The following is a 10,548-nucleotide window of genomic DNA, read 5'->3' on the forward strand; positions in this document are numbered from 1 at the left end:
CCAAGAGCATCTGGAACAGTTTCGATTTAGCAAACTGTATCTTGGAAGCAGCGAATAAACATAGCCCAAAATAGAAAATAGTGATGATAAATTCGAATTTAGAGGTTATGTTAATTTCAAACGGATCAGATTAAACCAGTTACAAGTTAATTTCTTATCTTGTTTTAAAATTCGAAATTATGATTAAATTATCTTCCAAGCAAGGTGTAGCAGACGTGCTTGAAATAAAATTCAGTTTTCAAGAGGCGCAAGTTGCAAGCCTTTTGAGGTTATGTTCTATTTCGACGTGAGTTGAATTTTAAGAAAGTCTTCCAATCAGATCTTTGATCGAATTCTTTAAAAAAGGTGGAAAAGGTTATTCTACTTTTCAAAGGCTGGTACGTGTCGAGAAGGGAATTTAAAATAGGGCAGCGACGCTACTATTAAGTGGGAAATTCAATGTAAATTAAAAAATATCGATCCAAATTAGATAATTGAAAGATTGAAAATTTTTTAATTTGGATTTGTCGATAACTTCCAAATTTGGATTCGCCAAAATTTGAAAACTTCAAAAAGTTGATTCATTCTAATGAAAAAGCTTACCAATTTCCTGAATCAAAAAATCTTTCTTTAGATTTTTTTAAGTCGAAAACGTCTAATAGTGAATTGATTCAAATTGATCGAAATTTTCAATTTTTTCAATTTGGATATACTTAGACCAGAATGCTTCCAATAGCGGATCCTTTAAATAAACAAAATCTTTCAAATTTCCTTAGTCGAAAAAGCTCTCTTTGAATTTTTCAAAAGTCAAAGACTCCAAATAGTGAATTAATTAAAATTCAAAGCTTCTTTGTTCGCATTTCCAAGATGAAAGCTTCAAAAATAGTAACTATACAATTTTCGAAATTTAAAAATGCAAATATTTAGAATTTTTATTTGTCGGAAGCTTTTAAATTTGGGTTTTCAAAAATTAGAAGACTTATAATTCAAAAAAGCTTTCTTTGAATTTTTTTAATATCGGTAACTTTCAATAGTGAACTCGTTCAAATCCAATCTCGAATCCGAAGCTTTCTTTGAAAATCAAAATGTTTCAAATTTGGATTCTTCGAAAGCTTTCAAATTTAACTTTTCTGAAACTCGAAATATTTTAAAACTGCAAGGATTAAAATTAAAAAGTTTATAAATTTCTTAAGTCAAAAATGCTCTCTTTGAATTTTCCTAAGTTAAAAATTTCGAATAGTATATTCATTCAAATGCAAAGCTTTCTTTTTCGCATTTCCAAGATGAAAGAAAATTTTAAGTAGTGAATTTATTCAAATTCAAAGCTTTCTTGTTTACATTTCACAAACTTCATAAACTTCGAAATCCAATGCTTCCTTTGAAAATCCGAATGGTTTAGATTTCCATTCGTCAGAAGCTTTCGATTCACTTAAACTTGAAAGCATCCAATAGGGGATACATTAAAATAAAAAAGCTCTCTAATGTCCGAAGACAAAAAAGGCCTGTTTTGGATCTTCTCAAAGTCAAAGACTTTCAATAGTGAATGCATTTAAGTACAAAGCTTTTTTGCATTTCCAATAATAAAGCTTAAAAAAAGTAACTTTTCAAATTGCAAGTTTCAAATATTTAAATGCTCTAAATTTTTATTTGTATAAAGCTTTCCAATTTGGATTCATTAAAATTTTTTAACTTATAATAGTGGACCCATTAAAATGAGGAAGCTTTCAAATTTTCTTCAAAAAAGTTATTATTGGATTTTATTTCAGTTGATAATTTTCAATAGTGAATTCATGCAAATCCAATCTCGTATCCAATGCTTTCTTTGAAAATCCGAATGGTTCAAATTTCGATTTGTTAGAAACTTTTGATTCACCTAAACTTTAAAGCTTTCAATAGGGGATCCATTAAAAAAATCTTCCTAATGTCCGAAGGCAAAAAGCTCTTTTAGGATTTTCTCAAAGTCAAAGACTTTTAATGGTAAATGTATCCAAATATAAAGATTTTTTTTTTATTTTCAATATTAAACCTTCAAAAATAGTAACTTCTTTAATTTCAAGCTTTAAATTTAAATAACCAAATGTTTCAAATTCTTATTCGTTGAAAGCTTTGAAATTCGGATTCATTAAAATTTGAACACTTCTAATAGTGGATCCATTAAAATGAAGATCCAAATGTTTGATATTTGGATTCTTCCAAATCCTTTAAATTTGGATTCACCATAATTCGAAAGCTTCAGCTGGCGGATCCATTAAATTAAAGAAGCTTCCAAATTTGCTCGGAAAAACTTGTCTTTGGATTTGTTTACAGTCAAAAATGTTCAGTAGTCAATTTATTCAAATCTAAAGCTTTCTTGTTGGTATTTATAAAATGAGAGCTTTAAAAATATAAGCATTCCAATTTTAAAGCTTTGAAAGTCTAAGTGTTTCAAATTAATTTTTTTAAACTTTTAATGGTGGATCGATTAAATGCTTCAAAATCACCTTAGTTAAAAAAGCTTTCTTTTTATTTTCCCAAAGTAAAAAACTTCCTATAGTGAATTTATTCATATCCAAAGCTTTCTTGTTCGCATTTTCACGATGAAAGCTTAAAAAATTGTAGCTGTTTAATTTTTCAGATTTTAGAATAAAAAATTGTAGCTTTTTAATTTTTCAGCTTTTAGAATCAAAATGTTTTATATTTCTATTCGTCAGAATCTTTTAAATTTGGATTTACCGGAATTTGAAAACTTCTAATAGCCAAATATTCTAATTCAAAAAAGCTCCCTTTAGATTGTTGAAAGTCGAAAATTTTCGGTGGTGAATTCATTCAAATCTAATCTCGAATCCAATTCTTTATTTTAAAATCCGAATGTTTTAAATTTTGATTCATCCAAAGCGTTTACAACTCTCTGCGTTTTTCTAAAGTCAAAAACTTGCAATAGTGATCACATTAAAGTCTTAAGCTTTTTGGTTGGCGTCTCCAATCAAAGCTTTGGAAAATTAAAAAATTGGGTTTACAAAAACTCGAAAGATTTTAATACTGGATGGGTTTAAGTGAAAAAGCTTCCGAAGTTTCAAATCAAAAAAGCTCTTAAATTTAGCTGCAATAAAATTGTAAGGCTTCAAAATAATAGAAGCTTCCGAAACGCAAATTTAAAATGTTCAATTCTAGAAAAGCTTTTATTATTGAGGTTTATAAAATATTAAAGCTATAAGGTTTCCTGCATCTAAAAAAGCACAGAAAAATAAAAAATTTGATTTTTCATACTTATAATGCCGAATGATTCAATTTTAATCATAGTTGAGAAGTTAAGAAATCCAAGAGCTTTTTAATTATGACCGGTAGTTTAAATTAAAAGTTTATTGTTAATCTGATTATTTAATGAGAATTATCATTATTATTTTTTACAGACTGAGTCCAAATAATGCTGATACAGAGAGCATTCCCATGACACAAAGACAAAGTACGATTCGGAATGGTCGAAGAAGTCGTCGAGAAAATGGTCGGCAAACTCAAGAAGAATCTCGCACAATGAAGCAGGTAACTAAAAAATTTTGATTATATTTAATTGTCTAATTATTTATAGAATTAATTGAACTCCGTAGCATACTTTAGCTTCAACTTAAACCAACTCACCATGGACATGAACCCTAAAAAAATTATCTATGTCGGTAACTGTCGGTAACATAAATCTGCTTGAAAAAAGTTTAGTAATTTTTTTTCTTTCTTACGCCAATTTTGAAAAACGCCCGTTTTCACAATGTAGGTTTCCATAAATATTTATATCGGAAAATGTCAGAAAAATAAATGTTAAAAAACTGCTAATTTTCAACAACAGTTTTTTGTTTATGAACAAAGAATTTTTTAACCAAGAATAGAAGAATTAAATATTAAGTTAGATCAATCTATTTTTCAACAAAAAAATGAATCTTTAACAAAATAATTTAATTTTAAGCCCAAGAGAAAAATTTTCTTCCAAAAAGTATATAAATTTTCAACTAAGAAACATAAATTTTTCAAACCATACAAGGTAAGCCGACCATTACGGGGACAACGTAAAAGTATGTCCAATACTGGGACAATAATAAATATTGTTGAGTATCTTTTATATTTCAACATAAATCATAAAAGTGAAAATCTTCTAGTCTTTTTAAAGTTCTTTTGAATTTATTACCACTACTTATTTTTATTCTGACAAGTTATACATTTAGTAAAAAATAATAAAGAATTCTTCTTAAAATCTGTGAATAAACTGCTGCCAAATTCGCCATTTTTTGTATATCTATTTACTTTTGTAAATAAATTAAGTAAAAAAATTTTTCTGTTAAAAATGTATATTTTCGAATTAAAAATATAACTTTTAGGAAGAAAACTCGTCTTTTTAAATTGAAAATTCAACAGTTTGGTTAAAATTTGTGTTCTTTCTTGTCTGAAAAATCTTTTTATTAATATTTGAACTATTTCGTTGAAAATTCGTCTTCTCCGTTCGAAAATTTGTCTTTTTAATTATGAATTTCATCTTTCGTGGGAGAAAATGCAACTGTGATAAAAAATTAATCTGTTTAGGTTGAAGCTCTGACAGTTTTATTGAAAATTCGTTTTTGTTTAAAATTCATTCAGCTGCTTTCAATTTGTAATTTGAATATTTTTTGATGGAAATATCAACTATTATATTTTTTAATCAGAATTCACCTTTTTTGGTTAACCTAATACTTCAATTTTTTAACACATTGTTGAATTTTAAAATTATAAAGACTCATTTTCCACCAAAAATATGAATTCTAAACAAAAAACATAATCCTTGATATTTGAACCAAAAAATGTTTTAATTGTAAATTAAAACCATCATATTCATTGAAAAAATTTAATTTATTTATAAAACAAACAAATTTTCACACAAACAGTTCAACTTGTAACCAAAACAGATAAAAATTCTACCAAAGTGATGATGTTTCAACCAAATAAGATTTTTCATTAAAAAAAATTTTTTTTTAACCAAACAGTTGCATTTTTGCTAAAAAAATATAAAATTGATAATTAAAAAGATAAATTTTGGAATCAAACAGGCGAATTGTCAACGAAATAGTTGAAATATTAATCAAAACGATTTTTCAATCAATGACATTGTCAACCAAATAATGAAATTGTTAACCTATTGTTTCTCAATTTTTGAAAATATTTAACTGGATTTTTTTAATAACAAAAAGTCATTTATCCTGAACTGAAACCAGATCCCATTTAAAAATTAAAATTTACGCGATCAGATGAAGTAGACTCCACTTTGTATGAAGTTAAAACAATTGCTGATTTTCAAGATCCGGAAAGGCCATTCGCCTAAGTAAACTGTGCTACTCATTCTGCTCAACAAAGTAATCTATTCTCATGTAAATCAGAAATCTCATTTTATCAATTTCAGCAAATACTTGTGTTCTCAAATATTTCCACCTGAATTGAATTCCTTGTCTCTAGAAGGCTCTCCTTCACATTTATTTTCCATTTGCTAAACATTTCATTTTATAAATAAAGATCTTATTAACTTTTATTAATTATTTTTCTTTTATTTCATACTTTTGTATTCAAGTCTTAAAATTTTAATTTATCAGGTGAAAATATCAACATTACTTTTGGCCGGGTGTCCACCAGTCTGTCCGTCGTAGTTTTTTTCCACGAGGGGAAATTAAAATATGGAAAATAGGGAAATTGAGGGGAAATGAGAGGAAGGGAAGTAGGGTCAATGAAGGTCAATAAGGGATGGGGGAAGTAGGAGAAATTACGGAAAGGGGTTGTTGTGTAAGTGAGAGTAAATAAGGAGAGTGAAAGTATAAGTTGGGAAAATGGGGAAAATAAGAGGAGGGGGAGTATTGGAAATCAGAGGAAGGAAAAGTCGAATAATTGACGGGAAATGTGGTAGGGGCAATAGGGGAATCAAAGGAAAATTAGGATAGGAAAAATAGGGGAAATATTCACAATTATGTTACAAGAAGTAAGGGAATTAGGGAAGGGTAAGTAGGAAAATTAAGGGGAAATTATGAAAGAAGAATGAAGGGCAAATGATACGAGGGGAAGTAGAGTGAAGGGGGAAGGGGAAAGTAGTGGGAGTGAAAGAAAATGAGGAGAGAAGAAGTGGGTGAAGTGAGACGAGGAGAAGTAGGGGAAGTATAAGATGCGAAAGTAGCAGTAATTAAATAAATTTAAGAGGAAAATAGTCGAAGGGAAAAGTCGAGGAATTAAGAGGAAATGTTAGAGAAGCTGGAAAGTTAATGGAAATTAAGATAAGGGAAGAAGGTAAAATGAAGAAAATGGGAAAGAAAGTAGGGGAAGCTTGGAGAAATAAAGGGAGAGGTAGTAGAAAAAATTGAGACAGAGAAAAGAGAATAAGTAAAAGCTGATGCGGCGAGGGGTAGTAGGATAATTATCTAAAATGAGGAGAAAGGAAGTAGGGTTTATCAGAAAGGGGAAGTTGTGGAAATGAGAGACAAGAAAGTAGAGGAAATATGAAAAAAGTAATAAAAGCGAAATTAGGGGAAGTATGAGAGGCAACGTAGAAGAAGTGATGTGAAATACGTGGAAGGAAAGTAAGAGAAATAAGGTAATAGGAGAGTAGAGAAATTAAATGGTAAATTTGTAAAGCGAAGTAGGAGAAGTAAGAAGAAAGAGGAGACAGAGGAAAAGCTTATTAGAGGAAGTGAGGGAAAATCAGCAGCATAATGAGGATATGTATGGCAAACAACGGAAAATGAAGACATTAAGGGTAAGTGATAAGAAGGGAAATAGGAGAATGAGAAAAGGTGGTGTAGGCTAACATAATAATAATAGTGAGGATAAAGTAGGGTAATATTAAGGAAATGATGTCAAGTTATGGAAAATAAGGGATGAGAAATATGAGAGGTAAAGTTGAAAAATTTAATTAAAAAGTTGGGGAGGGAAGTAGAGGCAATGAGAAGCAAGAAAAAATAGAGGAGAGGGTTAGTAGAGGAGGTGCATGGGAAATGAGGAACATAGTGAGTGTATGTATGGCAAGCAAGGGAAAACAAATGGATCAAGGATATGTAGTAAGAAGGGAAGTAGGGTAACTAAAGGATAATGGGGAAAATAAATTAGGGTAAGTGTAGGGAAAGAGCAGCTGCAGAAACTGAAAAAAAAATGAAATAATGGAAGTGCGGAGAAGTGAGAAGAAAGAGGAGAGCATAAGTAAGGGTAGTTTAGAGAAGTGATATAAGGGGATATAAGGGAGATAGAGCTCGGACAAATAAGTTGAAATGAAATAAAAGAAGTGTAGGGAAATTAACGGTGGCGAAGTAGGGGAAATATGGGGAATTAAGCGGGAAGAAAGTAGGAGGAATACGGATAGGGAAAAGTGAAAGAAGTGAGGGTAAATCATGTAGGAAAAGTAAGGTAAGTGAAAGGAAGTAAGGCAAAGAATTGGAAATAAGGGAAGATTGTAAGGAAGTGAAGAGAGGAGTAGCAGTGTACTGTGGGTGAGTAGTGAAGGGCAAGGCAAGGAGGGCAACCACAAGGAGTGGTTAGTTTGAGAAGTGAGGAGAGGAGGAAGTATAGAAGGAGAATGTTCGAGAAGGGAGAAAAAACCAAGGGTGAAATTAGGAGAGGGGAAGTGAGTGGTGGTAGAAGAGAAGGGGAGTAGGGCAAATGTATTGGAGGGGGAGGTTTGGAAAACCTAATTAACAGTCTGGAAGATAAAAGTTTTAGAAATTGAATGAAAGGCACGAAGGAAGATTTATCTGTTTATTCATTGTTAAATGATTATTATTATGAAATACAAACATTTTTACATATATTTCCTTAGAAGAGGATATTTATTTTTAAAATGTCGCTAATCTTGGTAATTTTTTTATTTATTGCGAACTTTGTATAAAATATAATTACCCAATATTTTTTTTCAGGTGGTCAAAATGCTTGTAGCTGTAGTGGTCCTTTTTGCAATTTGTTGGAGTCCCATGCTTGTCGATAATGTTCTCACAGCTTATGGTATTTTACCTAGACAGAAATTTGGAAATTACAAACATATGAATACTGCCTTTCAGCTGATGGCATACTTAAACAGGCAAGTATCTTTAAACCTTCTTATAATATAAAAATATTTGAGAAAAATATTATTTAATGTTTCCTAATCAGCTTTTCCTTTGAATAAAATTTAGAGACCATTCATCGTAATATTTATTTTTAAAACCAATTTTTCAGCAAGTAAAATCCCAAAATAGGTGTTTTATTTTAAAAAGTTTGTTATAACCAATTAAAATATTTAATTTTTCCAGTCAAAAATCACTTTTCAAGTAATGCTAATATAGTTAATCTGTTAATAAAAACCTGTTAATGAAAATTATAATCCTGAGTTATAAGGAGCTTTTAGGTATGATCTATAATTTTTTTAGTGAATACCAGCAATTCTAGATATAATCTTTTTTCAACAGAAAACATAGAGGGTAGATTTATTAAATTTTGCTCTAAAAAAAAATTAAAAATGCAAACAAAATTTTTACACTCAGGTTTTTAAGGTCCCTGAATTCAAATCAGATATCATAATTAAAAAATTCAAAACAACGGTTCCAATATGGTGAATCATAAATCGAAATAATATCAGAAACTTAAAAAAAATGGTCACATTTAGTTTTCCTGGTCGCTGAATCCAAATATGGTACCATTATTTAAAAACTCTAAATTGCAGATTCGAGTTGGCGGATCATAAATATAAAAAAATGGTTGAATTTTCTTAAGAATGGTAACATTAAGGTTTTTAGGTCACTGAATCTTAACCGGATACGTTATTTCAAAGTTAAATTAGAGGATCCAAAATGGCGGATCATAAATAGGCAAAATGTTATAAACCTTATAATAATGGTGATATGTAGATTTTTTAAGTCGGATACAATAGTAAAAAAATATTTTTTTAAAATAGTTTAAACTTCATTCAAATTATCAAGTTTAGGTTTACGTTATCGCTGAATCTAAATCTGATATCATAATTTGAAAATTCAAAGTAGGATCTAATATGGTGAAATACAAATTGTAAATATATTATGAACTGTACAAAAGTGGTCACACTCAGGCTTTTGAGGTCGCTGAATTCAAATTTTCTATCATAATTTTAAAATTCAAAATAGCGTATTTAATATGAGGGACAATTAATCGAAAAAATAGTAAAAGCTTTTAAAAAATAAACATGTATAGATTTGTTAGGTCGCTGAATCTAAATACGACACCATCATTTTAAAATTGAAAATTGGGCATCCGATATGGTGGGCCATAAGTCGGAAAGTATTAAAAATTTTACTTAAATTGCCACATTTAGGTATTCGAGGTCCCTGAATTGAAACATGATATTATTATTATGTAATAAAAAATAGAGGCTCAAATATGAGGGATTACACCTAGTAAAAATGCTAGTAACTTTACTAACGTTATAATGCTTATGCTTACGTGGTCGCTGAATCCAAATTTAATATAAATATTTTAAAATTAAAAATGGAGGATCCAGTATGATGGACGATTATTCGTGAAAGTTCTGGAAAATGTACAAAAATGGCCACAGTTAGGCTTTCGAGGTCGCTACATCCAAATTTGATGTCATTATTGGAAAACGCAAAATGTTGGATTTAATATAACGGACTGTAAATAAAAAATAGTAGAAAATTTTAAAAAATTGTTACATTCAGTTTTTTTGTGTCAGTAAAGTCAAATATGATATAATTTCAAAATTAAAAATGAAGGATCCAATATGGTGAACCGTTCTTCGAAAAAATGTTATAAATTTGTCAAAAATAGTAGTATGCAGTTTTTTGATATCGCTGCAATCAAATATAATACCCTAATTTTTAAATTAAAAATGCCGGATTCTATATGGCCTACCATAAATCAGAAATATGTTAGGAACTAGACAAAAATAGTGACAGTTAGATTTTTAAGGTGGCTGATTCCAAATCTGATATCACTGTTTTAAAATTCAAATTGCGGAAAAAATATAGCGGAGCAAGAATAAAAAAATGGTATAAATTTATAAAAGTCTTTACAATTAGCTTTTTAGGGTCGTTGAATCCAAGTGCAATATCAGAATTTTATAATTTAAAAAGACGGATTCAATATGATGGGATATAAATCGAAAAAATGTGATATCATAATTGCAACGTTCTAAATAGCAGATGAAATATGGCAGACCATGCAATGGAAAAAATATATAAACTTTACAAAAGTGGTCACAATTAGGTTTATGAGGAGTTTGATTATAGGAATTGTAAAAAAATGATCTTAAAGAGGTTTCTAAAGTCACTGAATTAAAGCATGATAACAAAATTTAGAATTCAGAATGTGGGATCCAATATAGTGGACCATAATTTGGAAAAATAGCGAGAAGTATACGAAAACGGTCAGAGTGGGTTTTTGAAGTCGCTGGATCCAACTATGATATCATTATTGCAGAATTCAAAATGCAGGATTCAATGCGATTGAAGAGAAATTGACAAAATGATAGAATCTGTACAGAAATTGTGGGTCCGGATGCAATAAGGGCACATAAAATTTTTTCGTGCGAAAACGAAGTCCCCTGGAGGCTTTAGAAAAAATTTTCGAATTTTAATT

At 29.6% G+C, this 10,548-nt stretch overlaps 1 protein-coding gene across 8 annotated transcripts in view; it reads left to right on the plus strand.

Annotated features, from left to right (window-relative positions):
• Positions 1–10,548, plus strand: part of LOC117173324 (QRFP-like peptide receptor) — a 236,992-nt gene that overhangs the window by 205,214 nt on the left and 21,230 nt on the right. For all 8 annotated transcript variants that reach the window (XR_004467166.1, XM_033361827.1, XM_033361833.1 and 5 more), the window contains 2 exons: positions 3,369–3,498; positions 7,860–8,020. Coding sequence is in view for 7 of the 8 variants with exons in the window: in XM_033361827.1 (XP_033217718.1) it covers positions 3,369–3,498; positions 7,860–8,020 (291 nt within the window). In the remaining variant the exon portion in view is untranslated. The remainder of the gene's footprint in view (positions 1–3,368; positions 3,499–7,859; positions 8,021–10,548) is intronic.

This window comes from Belonocnema kinseyi, chromosome 1 (genome assembly GCF_010883055.1).
Source record: "Belonocnema kinseyi isolate 2016_QV_RU_SX_M_011 chromosome 1, B_treatae_v1, whole genome shotgun sequence".
NCBI classification, from domain to species: domain Eukaryota; kingdom Metazoa; phylum Arthropoda; class Insecta; order Hymenoptera; family Cynipidae; genus Belonocnema; species Belonocnema kinseyi.